Here is a 17,080-nt window from a genome sequence, read left to right as displayed (position 1 = left end):
TATGGTTTCTTATTTTTTTCATTACAGCCAGGATATCGGCATTGTTGTTGTTTTTAATCTTCATTTAAGGGCATTTTGTGTAATTTATTTTGACTGCTAAGGTAGAATAGTTTGTTGTTGAATGCTACTGGTTTGGTTATGCTACATCTTTTTTTTTTTTTTTTGTCTTGTCTTTTTGCCTTTTCTAGGGCTGCTTCTGCGGCATATGGAGGTTCCCAGGCTGGGGGTCGAATCGGAGCTGTAGCTGCCAGCCTATGCCACAGCCACAACAACTCAGGATCTGAGCCGCGTCTGTGACCTACACCACAGCTCACAGCAATGCTGGATCCTTAACTCACTGCGTGAGGCCAGGGATTGAACCCATAACCTCATGGTTCCTAGTTGGCTTCGTTAACCACTGAACCACGATGGTAAATCCTGGTTATGCTACATCTTAACTGAGTCTAGGGATTTAGAAATAGACACACTATAAATTATAAAAAATTATTTGGGTTTTTATAGTATAACAATTCATTACGTTGTTTTCTTAGCGAAAAGGAAAGGAGTTTTGGATTATATTCTCAGTGGTTACTGGGACTGTTATGTGTGATTTGCGTGGCTGTAGTACCTTGATAATGCCACCGAGCCTTTGCAGAACCGTCTGAATCAGGTGGAAGTCAGAGAAGGACTGGTTGTCAGGTAGGGAGAACAGATGTATGCCCGACTGAACTTAGTTGACTCTTGTCAACAAGTATTTAAACTGAAGTCTGCTAAGTGTATCAAGCCTTGGAAGTGATTAGAAAGATTGATGAGGGAATTTTTAATTTAAGCTTCAGGGTAGATTGACTGTAGTTAAAGGTAAGTAAAACAAGTATACTTTAAAATAAATCTTTGGTTGCAGACTAAGAAAAATGTAGCTTGTTGCAAAATGAAATTTACTAGAAGGCCATTATTGAATCTCATTAAATGCAAGAGTAAACCTTGCACCTTAGTTTAAGCACATTAGTTCAGCAAACTGGTCAAGGGTAAGATTGGGCCCAGCTTGTTCATGTGCCTGCTCCTGGTCCAGTTTGTGATGGCAGAGAATGTGGAGCCATCTAATAAATATATCTGTGGGAGTTCCCCTTGTGGCGCAGTGGAAATGAATCCAACCAGGAACCATGAGTTTTTGCGTTTGATCCCTGGCCTTGCTCAGTCGGTTAAGGCTCCAGCGTTGCTGTGAGCTGTGGTGTAGGTTGCAGACTCAGCTTGAATGTGGCGTTACTGTGGCTGTGGCATAGGCTGGCAGCTTTAGCTCCGATTAGACTCCTAGCCTGGGAACCTCCATGGGCCCTTGGTGCAGCGCTAAAAAGCAAAAAAAAAAAAAAAAAAAAAAAGTGGTTCTTAGAGGTTTTTGGAGGTTGGAGTGGGTTGTGAGTTCTTGGGGAAAGTGGGCTTGTAGTGAACTGTATGAGCATCCTCAGAGATGTCTACCATACTCTTGCTTTCAATAGTGGAGAACTTTCTACATGTAGTACTCAGACACCTGTAAGAAGTTATTTATACTTTGTAAAGTTCATAGTTTCATTTCAATATAAATAATAATTAGAGAGTAAGACCAAATTTTTTTGATCTTTTTACACATCTTAGGTGCTTTTTATGTTTGAGATGGCAGCACCTAGGAATAGCACAATTCTTGGCACATGGTTGAATGAGTACTTTAGAGGAAGACCCATTTATATGTGGCCTTGAACACCAAACTTGAAAAGTGAACCCTCCCTCCCCTACGGTGACCTAGGTTTTATGACTGCCTTTTAGATTTTTCTTTTAATTGGGTTTCTTTTGTTATTTGGCCACCATGAAAATGAAAAGTGTTTTTATTTTGTGAATCACTGAACCAAACAAAAAAATTTACTGAGGCCTTTTTGAGGTTTTTTTTTTTTTTTTTTTTTTTTTTTTAATGGCTGCATCCACAACTTATGGAAGTTTCTGGGCCAGGGAATTGCATCTGAACTGCAGCTGTGACCTACTGCACTGGGCCAGGGATTGAACCCTGCACCTCTGTAGCAGCCTGAGCCATTGCATTCCAATTCTTACTAATCAGCTGTGCCACAGTGGGAATTCATTGAGGTGTATTTTGGGGGCTTTTAATTAATCTAAACATTGTCACAAATACTTAGACTAAAGACCAGATGACTAAGATCTTAGACCAGATGTTTAATGAATACTTTTTAGGATGATAAAGTGTAACAAATCCAATTGTTTAAAATCTTAAATAAATGGTTAGTTACTGCTAGATGGTCTACCTTTGATACAGAGCTAGAATCTGACAACTTCCTTACCACCTCTGCAAATAACCATCCTAGTCCAAGACTTTAACATTTCTTCTGAAATTGTATATATAGAATAGTTTCCTAAATGGTCTGTCTGCCATCACTTTTATTCCTTGGCAGTGTGTTCTGCAAAGGATATGACTTAAGCTGGATTACTGACCACTCTGCTGAAATTCTCTAATGGATTCCCATTTTAAAATAAAACCTAAAATTCTTTCCATGAGGGGGGAAGTCCTACAGGATTTGACCTCTGCCTCTCTCACCTTAATTCTTGTGTTGTACCCCCTTCATTTTGCTGCAGCCACAGGGACCTCCAAGCACACTCAGTTTAAGGCTTTTGCACTTCAAGTTTTCATTGCTTGAACATTCTTGCCTGAGGTAACTTCATCTCAGGGCTCTCTTCACTTGTGTGTCAAAGAGGCTCTCCCCCCAATACCCTATCTAAAAGAGCACCCTTCATCACTCTCTGATTCTTTCATCCTATTTTACTTTTTCTTCATAGCATTTATAACTTGACAGCATATATTTGTTTATTTTTGTATCTGTTTCCTCTTCTAGACTCCAAGCTCCATGAGGGGGCAGGGCTTTTTTTTTTTTTTTTTTTTTTAATTTATTCACTGCTGTGTCCTCAGTGTATAGCACATAATGGATGCTCAGTGAATACTTGTTGAATATATGAGTATATACTTCCATGTGCTCTGGTAATTGGGGGAAATGGTGTGTTACAGACCTGACACTAGTAACTGTGAGGATAACTGTTGAATTTAGGAGATAGGAAGGAAAAAAAAATCATTAGTATCTCAGCTCTTGTATGCTTTTTGTAAAGCTTGTGGAAATGGTTCCTTTTTTAATTAAAATTGATGTTTTATCAAACAATATTTGGTTATATTCTATTTAAGATGAAGAAGATGACTTTGTGTGTAAGAAGGCAGCCTCTAAATCTAAAGAGAATGGAGGATCTACAAATAATTATCTTGGAGCATCAAACATGAAAAAGAATGAAGAAAACACTAAGGCCAAGAATAAGCCATTGTCACCAATAAAACTTACCCCCACGTCAGTGCTTGATTATTTTGGAACTGGAAGTGTTCAAAGATCAGATAAGAAGATGGTTGCCAGCAGAAAAAAAGAAGTGAGTGTCTACATATAAACAAGAATGTTCAGGATTTATACCTTTCACTGTTATTAATAAGAGGGGAAATTTGGATGAGTAGATCAACGTTTTGTTAAAGTAGTTTTCCTATGATTATGGGTAAAATGTATTGCTGTTATTTTGGAGGATGATGAAATTAGAATATCACATATTTAAGTTTTAATACTTGAAAGTGGGAAAAGTTTATTTAAGTCCTAAGAATAAATTGTAATGCTTAGAATTTACTCAAAATGCAAAATAATTTTACTGTTGACCTTAGTCAGACGAAAGTAGACAATATATTTGTCCCCAAATGAGGTCATAAATACATAACCTGGAATAGAGCCTACCTGCGCCGTACTTTTGACCTTCTCTACTTTGGCTGATGTTGGGCTCATCTTTTTCTGGACATTTAGGAAACAGAAATACAGATGAATTAGTGAAAGTAGTTCCCTGCATTGAAGCCTGCCAAGTGGGGTGTGTGTGCGTGTGTGTGTGTGTTAATTTCATTAGTGCCTCCATAAGACAGTGTGATCATTCTCACATATTGGTTTGCCAGTGTTCTGGACTACTTCTGAAGCCAAGACTTTAGTCTATAGGTTTTGTGGGGGGTACTTCTTTTGAACATTTCAGTAGAATTAAGTGAGAGCCATTTGTCTGTAGGGTATTTGCTCATTAGGAAATTGGCTGTGGTCAGGGAGTAGCCATGAACAGAATTGTTTGGCTGGTGTGCATTGAGACTATTTCATAACTGATACATTTGTCTCTCATTAGTGTGTTTATTTAGGAACAGTTAAGAAAAAGCACCTTATTTTGAACTTAAGATTTATGCTGATCTTACTTGATTTTCTTTGAAATATAGCCTTCCCAAAATGCAGATGATTCCAGATTAAATGACGAAGCCATTGCCAAGCAGTTACAACTTGATGAAGATGCAGAGGTATTGGCATTTTGTTTATGTATCATTAACACCTTGATGTTGTGACTTGCTATTTAGTCTACCCAGGCCGACAATTAAAATTATTCTAGTTTTGTTTTAGATTGAGCCTCACTGTAAAAGTCATGCATAAAATAAGTTATGTCTAATAGTATATGAAAATCTATATTTAAGATAAATGATGAGATTGGGGATAATTATTTAAATATTTATTACTAGATTTCTTTGAATGGAAGCTTCCTAGTATAGCTAAGATAATTTGACTTGGTCATGTCTCTTTTCACTGTGGGCACTCCCATCCCCTCCTGTGGCTTTAAATACTATGCATGTACAGGTGATCCCTAAATCTGCCTTCAGTTCAGAGTGCTCTCCGTTGTAAATCTGTTATGTTCACTCACTGAGTATTTATTTAGCACTTATTGAGTGTGCGACACACTTTTAGGTGTTAAAGATACTGCAATGAAAAAAAATTAGGTTATTATAAATGCTCTGAAGAAAAGTAAAAGAGTAGATGGGGGGTGATCAGTGGGGTTATGAGTGTTCTTTTTTAAATATAGAGGTTAGGAAAGCCCCTCTGAGGAAGTGACATTGGAGCACAAAATTAAGTGATAATGATGAGCCTTGGGGCTGGCCACCTGAAGGAAGTTTTCCTCTAAACAGAGAGAAAAGCAAGTGCAAGCATCCTGAGGTAGAAATGTTTGAGTTTGATGAGTTTGGAGAAATAGCTAGTGGCAAAACCTATTAAGTCTGGTCTTTGGTTCCTACCGGTAGGGCTTGGGATGGTATGAACTTTGGATTTTAGTCTCTGTGAGATGAGAAACCATTGGAGTATTGACTAGAGTAATGATAATGACTTTTGATGGATCTTAAAGTTATTCTGGCTGCTCTGGAGCTAATAAATCATTGTGGGGCAAGAGCAAAAGCAGATCAGTTAGGAGACTGTTACGGTGGGGAGATGAGAGAAGATGTTGTCCTGTTTATTAGCTTAAGTATTACTTCCTTTACCAGGGTGGTGGTAAAGGAAGAGATAGTGAGAAATACCATGTATCTGAATGTGCTGTGAAAGTGCAACCCTTAAGCTGCTGATAGATTGGGTGTAGGATATGAGGGAAAGAGAAGATTCAAAAATGACTTCATGTTTCTTTGGCTTGAGCATCTGGGTTAAATGGTGATGTCATTTATTAAGCCTGGAACACTGATCCAGGGAAATCAAGAACTCTGTTTTGGACATAAGTTTGAAATGCCTAATAGGCTTCCAAATGGAGATGCAGAGTCAATAGTTGGAAAGAGGAATCTGCAGCTCAGGGGAGAGGTCTAAGCTGAAGGTATTTATTTGGGATTCTTAGCCTTTGGATGGATTAAAACCAGTGTAACTGGATGAGATCATGGGGAGAGAATGTAAACAGAAAAGGAGTCTCTGGATTGAGCTCTGGGGCACTGTTAACAATGAGAGGTCAGGAAGAGGAGGATGATCCAGCAAAGGAGATTTAAGAAAGTGGCTGGTGAAGTAGGACAATCAGGAAAGCTTGGTATTATAATTATGGAAGCCAAGTGAAGAAGGTATTTCATGGAGGAGGCTCCAGACCTTGGCATCAGCTGTTCGAACCCCTTCCTGTTTATTAGTTTAGGTTATTACTTCCTCACTTTCTCTAGACTATGTTAGAAACCACTTCTGTGCTCTCTGTTGCACCCTGTGTAGCTACTATTAACATTTATTGTGTCTCTTAGGAAGACACTTTTGGTACTTAAGTGTCTTCCTATATGTAGTCTTTAAACTACCCGGAGGGCTGTTTATGTCCCAGTTCTGGTGACATCAGTGCTCTTTAAAAAGAGTGTTTGGCAGAGAATAGGCTCTTGATATCAGTTGTTACGAGAGAACAGTATTCTAGTCTTTTGGGATGTATCTGACTGTTCATGCTTTATTAAGTCAGCAGTTTGTAACTTGGGTTTTCAATGACTACACTGTTTTGTTTCAGTGACTACACTGAATTATACCTACACATAGGTATCCACATGACTCAGGGTAGCACAGATGGCTTAGGTGAAATTGTGAAGTGATACCTAGGGACCCGACTTCTTATCTGTTCCTAAGACCAGAGGCTTATTACCCTATCCTTTCCAAACCAGGTGTGGTACTTTGTGTCATTCTCTTCTATTTTCCCATTTCTATGACATTCTTTCAGAATCTTGTCTGGGTAATTTATTAGTCTGATGAAGGACTTTCAGGTGTTAATGACTGACTCATGATGTCTTTTCTGAATATCCCTTTAAGAGGTTCTATTCTACATACCCCCATCTTTCACCTTTTCGTTTGTTTACTGAATGTGTGTAGAGAATCTACCACGTAAGTGTGTTAAACACTGTCTGCTGTGCTGAACATTGTATTAAAATATAGGACTTTTGATCACATGCCATAATTACTAATAATGAATTTCTAATGAAAGTATTTTAATTTATGTCTTCTAAACCATCTAGAGTCCTCTTTACTAAAAGTATACTGCATAGTGTAAAATTTAAAAAAAAATGATAGAGATTTCAACCAGAAATCCTTGCAGGACCACTGGAAGTTTAGACTTTGAAGGACCTTTATATGATGAAAATTTTCATAACTGTTTTTAGAAATTAGATGTGTGGTTCAGTTATGGTAAAGAAATATTCAGTAACAGAGAATTTATTGATGGGCATTTGTGTGCAGCTGGCTTTCTTATACCTTGAATTAGGTTATTTTATGAATAGGAGGAGGCTTGATTACTGAGTTCCTATTAGGCTTATGCCAATTTTCAAGCCCTTTTGGATTGGGTAGATTTTGAAGTCCTTTCCTTTGGTTGAGTAGTATATTGTGTTAAGCCATTTTATCAGGGGGCGTAAAACCATTTAGTTTATAATGAGAAATGTATTCTATTTCCACACTTTCTTTGGAAAGAGCTCCATTTTTATTGAAAAAAAAATGCTTGGGAATAACAGCGAGGTAACTAGAAAGTATGTGTGTTGGCATGTTAGGAAAACTTCTGATACAATCATTTAATTCAAAAGTCAGATCAGATAAATTACTGCTATGTTGTACACCATAAGTGTATATAATATTGTTGAATCTACTGCACTTCGGTTTAAAAAACATCAGAACAGATGCATTTGAATTAATAACAAAGTAAAGTTTGATGATACTAGTTGATAGTTGCATTTGTATATATTTTACTATTGTGTGCAAAGAAAGTATAACAGTTTCTTGATGTTTTCGATTCACTTTTTTGTGCCCCCCCCCCCGGGCTATTGTTTTTCTATTAGGATAATGATTCTTTTCTGAGCTCTTCTTAGAGTTTAAAATAAATAGAAATGAGAGATCTGTAAGGTTACATTGGGACCGTTAAGAAAAAGTTAAAGACTTTGAACTCGATGCTCAATTTATCTATCACGCCTGTAAAGCTAGAAATATATGTTCTGCAGTCTAACTTGTCTTAGTGAAATAAGCCTGATGCCTAACTATAAGTGGGAAAATGTCATAGTTACTTTCTGGAAAATGTTTTTCCAGTTTCTTTTTAAGTATCATGAACAAAACATTTAAAAACTTTTCATTTACAAAAATAAGAAAATCAGCTCACTGTGTTGACACTTTTTACAGCTGGAGAGACAGCTGCATGAGGATGAAGAGTTTGCCAGAACATTAGCCATGTTGGATGAAGAACCCAAGGCCAAAAAGGTAGTGGTGTTTTACCAGGCTGTTTACACCTTAAATATACAACACAGATCAGTGTTTCCTTGCAGACCTGTGTTTTCTAGGCTCTGGAGGTAAAACCATGATTAACTCTTCTAGAAAGAGGCTAAATTATTTTAATTTATAAAAATGTTTTTGGGGAAGTTCCCATCATGGCTCAGTAGTTAAACCCAACTAGTATCTATGAGGATGCGGGCGCGATCCCTGGCCTTGCTCAGTGGGCTGAGGATCCGGCATTGCCCTTAGCTGTGGCGTAGGTTGCAGACTCATCTTGGATCTGGCGTGGCTGTGGCGTAGGCCGACAGCTACAGCTCTGATTGGGCCCCTAGCCTGGGAACCTCCATATTCCGTAGGTGCGGCCCCAAAAAGACAAAAGTGTTTTGGGGGGAGCTTATTGAGAAACTTACTCTTCCTAAAAGTTGATGAAGCCAAAGCCAACCAGAACCTTTCTTCACAAAACAACAGATTATAACTTTTACTTAACTCTCTGTCACAAAGGGGTTCTTCAGTACTTGTTAAGAGAATAACACTGGTAAAGATGCCCATGGAATCTAAAGTTTAATAACTTTAATATTAATTTTTAAAGCATTATTTTGCTATTTCTAGTTAGCTGACTTTAAGATCTATATTAGAACAATCTCAGATACTAATGAGTGTATTTTTGGGAATCACTAAAAGCATCAAGATTTTTTTAAAGCACTTGGTCTCCAAAAACTTAGCCTTATTTCTGTTGAATCATATCTTTGTCAGTGTCAATATCTGACTATTTTAAAAGATTTTACAACAATCCAGGTGTAACACAATAGGGAATGGTGGGGACTTTGTTATTTGAAAAGCCTTCCTTCATATAAAGACATTCAACTTACAATTATTTTTTTAAAAAATTCTTGGACCCCAATTTGTGGTCTTTTTGTCAAATGAGTTTTGAAGGATCAGTGAAGAGAATGGACTTTTTTTTCTATTTAGAGAAAGTATTCTTTATTTTTCTTTTAAGCTTTATATTTTTAATTTAGTCTTCTGGGTTTAGATTTTAATTTTTAACTGCATAATACTGACAGTTTGAAAATTGAGGTAAAAGCAGCAGAAACAAGGCTTTTATTTTCATTTTTTTTTTTTTTTGTCTTTTCCGCTATTTCTTGGGCCGCTCCTGCGGCACACGGAGGTTCCCAGGCTAGGGGTCCAGTCGGAGCTGTAGTCACCGGCCCACACCAGAGCCACAGCAACTCGGGATCCGAGCTGCATCTGCAACCTACACCACAGCTCACGGCAACGCCGGATCGCCAACCCACTGAGCAAGGGCAGGGACCGAACCCGCAACCTCATGGTTCCTAGTCGGATTCGTCAATCACTGCGCCACGACGGGAACTCCCAGGCGTTTATTTTCAGACTAGCAAGTGGGGGAAAAAGTGGCGTAATATTTTTATAGATGTACTTTTTGTACTCTTTCATCTGTTTCTTTATCTGTAAAATTAAAAGTAATATAGTATGCTTCACTTGCTCCAGAAATTTTGTATATGAGTGAATGAAAATTTATTGTATCGTTTGGCTAGTTTAAAAGATGACTTTTAATTTTTGGTAGTTTTAACAGCATAACTTTGTGGTAATGGTTTTCCTGTTATTTGTCACATTTGACACCTTTTACATTTTCTTAGGCTCTAAAGGACCTGGAAGAGAGAGAGACATTTTCATCTCTACAAGCTAGTTTATGTAAAGCAGAAAAACCTAAATATCCTCATAAAGGTAATGCAAGTGGAAAAAAGTCAGCTAGAACATTTATCTTCATAAAAGGAAATTCATGTAACTATTTTAACATTCTTTTCAATAATTGCTTGGTATCCGTAGGTAGACATTATTTCATAGGAGTACTGTACTATGTTCTACTTACGAACATTGAAAGCTGTTTGTTTCAGCTTATAGGTATTTTTTGTTTTTTTGGTTGTGTCTGAGGCATGTGGAAGTTCCCAGACTAAGGACTGAACCCATGCCACAGCAGTGACCTGAGCCAAGCAGTGATAATGCCAGATCCTTAACCCACTGGGCTGCTAGGGAACTCTGTGTTTGGAAAGCTGTTTGGATATTAGCTGCCTGCCTGCTCCATGATTGTTGTGAGCAATGTATCACAGCTCTTGGCTTCATTTTAATTTCCAAGTGTGGTGCAGTTGTGTGGACTTCAGTGTATGAAGACAAAGAACTAGATGTTTCAGTCAGGCTCATAGAGTTGACTCATAGATACATTATCCAGGTCATCTGAAGCTCTTCTGCTGGTTGTCTGTAGGTTTTATTTTTTTTAGTGGTCCTGATATCTTAATCATCTGCCATAGATGGGCTTAATCTTAAATCTGTTCATGTGGGAGTTCCCATCGTGGCTCAGTGGAAACAACTCTGACAAGTATCCACGAGGATACAGGTTCAATCCCTGGCCTCGCTCAGTGGGTTAAAGATCTGGCATTGCCAGGAGCTGTGGTGTAGGTTGCAGACCTGGCTGGGATTTGGTATTGCTGTAGCTCCGATTTGACCCCTAGCCTGGGAACTTCCATATGCCACAGGTGCTGCCCTAAAAACACCAAACAAACAAACAAAAAAACATGTAGTTTTAATCTTAAAATCCCAGGATTCTTTCACATTTTATTACAAACAGATTTTTTATGTGATATATTCTAATTAGTAGCTTTTCTCTTTGTGAATTTCAAATCATTGAAGTTTATCTGTGAAATGAAGTCTATATCCTCAGATGTAGTTTACTATACTTCCATTAATGAGTAATTTATATTTAAAGGATAGATAGATCCCTTAATTTAAACTGGCTATACAAAGAAGTAATACATAAATGTTTAATTTTTTAAAATGTTCTGAATAAACTGAAGAACTGAAATCTTAATGTGAATGTTATAAAATCACCTTATGACATTGTGTGCTACTAGGATGGTTCTATTGAAAAATTGAAAAGTAATCTTGATACTGGGTATCATTTTCCAAAAAACAACAATCATAATCTCTTTCTTCCTAATAAAAACAGAGCGATTTTCAGATGAAAGAAAGAACTACAGTCCTAAGAAGCAAAAATGTGAAAGTTCAAAAGAATCTCAGCCACATTCCAGGTCATCAGCTCATAAAATAAGAGAAACTTCTTCTCCAAAAGCCAGTTCCAAGCTGGCACTTTTGAAAAGAAAAGAAGAGAGTTCTAATAACAAAACAGAGCCGATGGGCTCCAAAAGGAAAGAAGATGCCATTGAATTAAAAGAGACCAGAACTCCTAAGAAAATCAAAGGTTCTCCAGCTAAAAAAGAGGTAGGGCTTTTCTAAAAGCAGATCGTTTTGGGGCTATGTATTGATCTAGGTTTGATTGTTTTCAAGTTTTATTTCTAAGAAGTTATTATAGTACTTTTAAGATATCATCTTATTTAAAGATGCCATTGCAGAATGTAGGTTATTAAAATATAACTAAATTAGCCAATATTTATTGAAGGTTAATGTGTATCAGATACTGTGCTAATACATGTGGCATGTGATGTAATCTTCACAACAACAGTGTGAGATATTTATATTTATTGTTCATCTTTTGAAGAGGAGGAAACAGGCTTAAAGGGTTTAAGTAACTTTTCCAGGATCCTCCAGCTAATAAGTAGCAGAGCCACTTTGAACTTAGGTCTGCTGAGGCCAAATAAAGCAGTGTAACATGGTAGCTCTGAGCATGGACTCCAGAGCCAGTTGCAGATCATAGTCCTGCCACTGAGCAGATGCGTGCCCTTGGTCTGGTTACTTCCCTTCTCTCTGCTTTGGTTTCCTCATTTGTAAAATAGGGATAGGAGTTCCCATTGTGGCTCAGCGGTAATGAACCTGACTAGTATCACTGAGGATGCGGGTTTGATCCCTGGCCTCGATCAATGGGTTAAGGATCCGGCATTGCCGTGAGCTGTGATGTAGGGTATGGCTGTGGTGTAGGCCAGGAGCTGTAGCTCCGATTCAACCCTTAGCCTGGGAACTTCCATATGCTGCAGGTGTGGCTCTAAAAAGCAAAAAATAAAATAAATAAATAAATAAAAGAGGGGTGATAATAGTACCTAGTGAGTTAATGTGTATAACCACTTGTAACAGTACCTGGTACATAAGTGCTATATATGTTTTTGCTGTTGTCATTAAAATAACTGTTATTTGGATTTGTCCTGAATGTATTCCTTTTTGCTGCTATTTAGCAGTGTTGAGATACTGAAATCATTTTCAAAGGAATAAACAGTGAAATAATGGAGAATGATTTTCAGAAGTTTTTTAATGTATATTTGAGAATTGAATGGCTTCTTAGATTCTCCAATATGGAACCACTTTATTAGAATCATAATGAGAAAGCACCATTTCTTCAAGCCTTTTAGGCATGTGGAATTAAAAGCAGAATATTATTTATTTTATCTGCTCATCACCATTACTTTTTAGTGCAGAACTATGAAATGGTGATGATTTCTAGATGCTTTTGTTTTTGGTCAGTGCTCATAATATGCTTAAGGGAACAATTAACTTTTTGATCTCAGATTTTTCTTCACTAAATACTTGGCTGGTGGACAAATGTTTTTCTTCAGGCGCACTACACATGTTCAGTTTATAGAGGCTTATCTATTTTTATTAAAGGAGAAGAAATATTTCCTTTTTTTTTTTTTGGTCTTTTTTTTGCCATTTCTTGGGCCGCTCTTGCAGCATATGGAGGTTCCCAGGCTAGGGGTCCAATCGGAGCTGTAGCCACCAGCCTACGGCAGAGCCACAGCAATGCAGGATCTGAGCCGCGTCTGCAACCTACACCACAGCTCACGGCAACGCCGGATCGTTAACCCACTGAGCTGGCGCAGGGATCGAACCCACAACCTCATGGTTCCTAGTCGGATTCGTTAACCACTGCGCCACGACGGGAACTCCAGGAGAAGAAATATTTAAATGACGTTGTTACTCTTTGACCTAGTTTTTCAAATTTGGAATAGAAATTACTCAGAATTTTTACCTAAGTAGTTGAGAATATGAAAGTCTATTTTATTTTATTTTTAATTTTATTTTATTATTTTATTTTATTTTATTTTTGCTTTTTTAGAGCCACACCTGTGGCATATGGAGGTTCCCAGGGTAGGGGTCTAATCGGAGCTACAGTTGCTGGCCTACATCATAGCCACAGCCATGCCAGATCCGAGCTACGTCTGTGACCTACACCACAGCTCATGGCAATGCTAGATCCTTAACCCTTTGAGTGAGGCCAGGAGTTGAACCCACAACCTCATGGTTCCTAGTCAAATTTGTTTCTGCTGTGCCATGACAGGAACTCTTGAAAGTGTATTTTATAAATTAAATCTACCTCAGTTAAATAATTTTGATTTCATAAATCGGTATGCTTCAAATTTATTCTATAATTTGTTTATAATTCAGAACAGTTTTTTTTCATAGAATTAATGTTATATATGAATAATTTTCCCATTTTGGCATGTATTGGTTGGACTTTCCTGTGATGCTTGTTAGAAATGTGGTTTGCTAGGGCATGTGGTCTGGGCAGGTATATTTCAGTAAACTCCTCAGGTGATGTGACTGTACACCAGTGTTTGACAGTCACTGTCAAAAAGTAGGGTTAGAGTCTAGGACCAGCCTATAATGGCTTATTTAGGTCAAAACCAAAGCAGCTTATTGTGTTTTGATGATTAAATCATTTATTTGTATAGAAGTAGTATTTGCCTGCTCTCAAAGGGATTTGAGGTGCCTTACAAGTTAAAAATAATGTAAAATGGAAAGTTGAAAAGACAACAGAGACCATTCTAAGTGGTCTGGTTCTTAAATCAGAATATCTGGGATGTTCTTCCCTCAGGTACACATGCCCCATATCTCTGATTCAGAAATGTGGAGTGCATCCAGGGATACATGGTTTAAAAAATTTCCCCAGGATTTTCTTAGATATATCCATGGTAAGATCCTCTTGAGAGAAATAGAATAGGAGAGATTAAATGCTGAAGGCAGAGTGGTGGTGTATAGAATGTGTCTGATTTTTGGAGGAAAGTTTGCCCTCGTTTGAGCCAGCTGTTTCTGTGAAGCCATTAATTCTCAGACTGCAGCATTCACATGCCCAGGGGTATAGGGGATAAGTTATTTTAAAGGTGTACAAGGCCATTGGATAAAAATAGGATATTTGGAGTTCCCTTTGTGGCGCAGCAGAAACGAATTCCACTAGGAACCATGAGGTTGCAGGTTCGATCCCTGGCCTTGCTCAGTGGGTTAAGGATCTGGTGTTGCCATGAGCTGTGGTGTAGGTCACATATGTGGCTCAGATCTGTCATTGCTGTGGCTCTGGCATAGGCCGTAAGTTATAGCTCCGATTAGACCCCTAGCTGCGGGTGCGGCCCTAAAAAGACGAAAAAAAAAAAAAAAAAAAGATATTTTCTTGTGTGATCAATTTTACTTAGGGAAAAATTAATTTTTCATTAAAATTAACGTGATATATTATGGAATATAACTTTTTTTTTTCTTTTTGGGGCTGCACCTGAGGCATATGGAAGTTCCCAGGCTAGGGGTTAAATTGGAGCTGTAGCCGTCAGCCTACACCACAGCCACAGCAGTCCCAGATCTGAGTCTCGTCTGTGACCTACACCACAGCTCAGGGCAATGCTGGATCCTTAACCTGCTGAGTGAGGCCAGAGATCAAACTCAGCATTCTCATGGATACTAGTTGCATTCGTTTCCGCTGTGCCATAGAGGGAACTCCTAGAATATAAAATTCAGGAGTTCCCGTGTGGCACAGTCTCTGAAGAGCCAATACGCAGGTTTGTTTCTCGGTCCAGCATAATGGGTTAAAGGATCCAGTATTGCCACAGCTGCAGTGTGGTTACTTGTGGATTGGTCTGATCCCTGGCCTGGGAACTCCCATGTGTGGTGGGACAACCAAAAAAGAAAAAAAAAAAAAGGTTCACATGCATTTTTTAATTTTAATTTTAATTTATTTTATTTTATTTTTTTTGGACTTTTTAGGGCCGCACAAGCAGCATATGGAGGTTCCCAGGCCAGGGGTCTAATCAAAGCTGTTGCCGCCGGCCTACACCACAGCCACAGCAATGCCAGATCCTTAATCCACTGAGTGAGGCCAGGGATCGAACCCACAACCTCATGGTTCTTAGTCGGATTTGTTTCTGCTGTGCCACGATGGGAACTCCACACATGCATTTTTGAATTAAAATACACTTTTTTGTTTTTTTGCTTGGGACTAGCAACTATACACCCATTCTACCCAGAGGTATATACCTTTAGAGAGAGTTAAAAGATTCGAGAAGGGTTGATGCAGGGATGTGTATAATCCATGCATGTGTAAATTGGGGGTTACCTCTGTAGTTAAAAATGTTAATGTCAGGCCCAAACACTGAGGTGACTTAATGTTTATTTATCTATGTGTATTTTTAATTTTACATGAATTCTGTGTAACGTTCAATTTTCTTTCCCTCTCCCTGAAGTCCATAAGTCCCGAAGATTCTGAAAAGAGACGTACTAATTATCAGGCTTATCGAAGCTACTTAAATCGAGAAGGTCCCAAAGCTCTGGGCTCCAAAGAAATACCAAAGGTAAGAGGACTGAGAGGATGTGTCAGGGCCTCCGGCCTGTGGGTCCATGTATGTATTCACTATGTTTACAGCAGCAGAGAATCAATAATTAAAAGTGAACACAAAAGCCTTAGTCACCATCTTAATGAATTAGTGGTGTTTATTCAACTTATGAGTCACTGCTTGGTACACAGAACGATTTCCCTTTAAGTAACATGTAGCCCTGCAAGGGCTGAGCTTTCAGGATATGGCATTCACAGGATTAATTCTCCTTGCCTTCATGGTGCTGCTTGTGGTCTAACTCAAGAAAGAGACGTTAAATAAATTATTATTTAATTATAATTGTGATATATGCCATAAGGGAAAAATCCAAGATGCTCTTAGTATAACAGAGGAACCTGGCCCAAAGAGGAGCGGGGCCTGGTATCACCAGGTTTGCATCTCAGACAGCATTCTGGCTGCTGAGTATAGAGTGCAGTGCAGGGGGAGGAAGAGACACAGGGAAGTCAATTAGGACAGATGGTGAGAAATAATAGAGGCTTGTCTAGGGTAATAGTAGTAAAAGTGCTGAAAAGTGACGTTGTTTCAATGGATAAGGTAAAATCTGTAGGACTCAGTGATAATTTGGAAGTGAGAAGTGAGAAAGAATGAGCATCAGGGATGATTTCCTGGTTGTTGGCATGAGCATCTGGGTGGCTGCTGATGCCGTTGGAGACAGAGCAGATCTGGGGAGATGATAATGAGTTCATTGTGACCACGCTGTGCTTTAGATGTATGTGAGATAATCCACGTGGAGGTGTTCAGTAGATGGGGATGTGCAGGACTGGGCCTCAGAACTGAAGTCAGGATGGGATGTAAAAACTTGGGCATTATTGGCATGTAGGTAATGTTTGAAGGGATTGATGGCGCCTGGCAAACAGGGACAGAATGAGAAGAGAAGCGGCCCTGGGGGCTTAGCTGCTCCTTGAAGAAGAGGAGGGTGGAACCTGCAAGCAGACTGAGAGGAAGCAGCCACAGTGTGGGAGAGAAGGCTGATAAAAGTGGTGTCAAAGAAACAAAGGGAAGAAATGACGGAGGCAGAACCTGATGGAAATGGGTTGAAGAGGGAGTGAGTGGAGATAAGATGGAGGCAGCATAAGTAGATAATATTTTTGGTAAGTTGGTTGTGAAGGGGAGAGGAGAGAGAGGCCTCTTAGCCACAAATGACAGTTGGAACTCAGGGAAAAATGTGGTGGGTGATACTAAAGTCATGTTTTTTTGCGGATGGGATTGATTTACCAGAAAAGGGGAGATTGAAGATAATGCCAGAGAAAGAAGGATAATCAAATGGAGTGTGAGATTTCTGAGAATCTAGAAGGGCAGGGCCTTCAGAGCACAGCAGGAGATTAGTGGTTCCTTTAATAAAGGAGGGGGAGAAGAGGAGCTTTCAGGGGCTGGTGGATTGTCTTGGAGGCAAGAGAA

The 17,080-nt window shown here is 38.7% G+C and overlaps 1 protein-coding gene across 4 annotated transcripts in view; it reads left to right on the top strand.

Annotated features, from left to right (window-relative positions):
• Positions 1 to 17,080, top strand: part of RFC1 (replication factor C subunit 1) — an 83,564-nt gene that overhangs the window by 40,470 nt on the left and 26,014 nt on the right. For all 4 annotated transcript variants that reach the window (XM_021101113.1, XM_013978598.2, XM_005666588.3 and 1 more), the window contains 6 exons: positions 3,191 to 3,423; positions 4,286 to 4,363; positions 7,980 to 8,057; positions 9,725 to 9,812; positions 11,089 to 11,360; positions 15,533 to 15,640. In XM_021101113.1, the coding sequence (XP_020956772.1) occupies positions 3,280 to 3,423; positions 4,286 to 4,363; positions 7,980 to 8,057; positions 9,725 to 9,812; positions 11,089 to 11,360; positions 15,533 to 15,640 (768 nt within the window). In that variant the 5' untranslated portion in view covers positions 3,191 to 3,279. The remainder of the gene's footprint in view (positions 1 to 3,190; positions 3,424 to 4,285; positions 4,364 to 7,979; positions 8,058 to 9,724; positions 9,813 to 11,088; positions 11,361 to 15,532; positions 15,641 to 17,080) is intronic.

This window comes from Sus scrofa, chromosome 8 (genome assembly GCF_000003025.6).
Source record: "Sus scrofa isolate TJ Tabasco breed Duroc chromosome 8, Sscrofa11.1, whole genome shotgun sequence".
NCBI classification, from domain to species: domain Eukaryota; kingdom Metazoa; phylum Chordata; class Mammalia; order Artiodactyla; family Suidae; genus Sus; species Sus scrofa.
The sequence above is the reverse complement of the archived record's forward strand: the minus strand, read 5'-3'. Positions and strand labels throughout refer to the sequence as shown.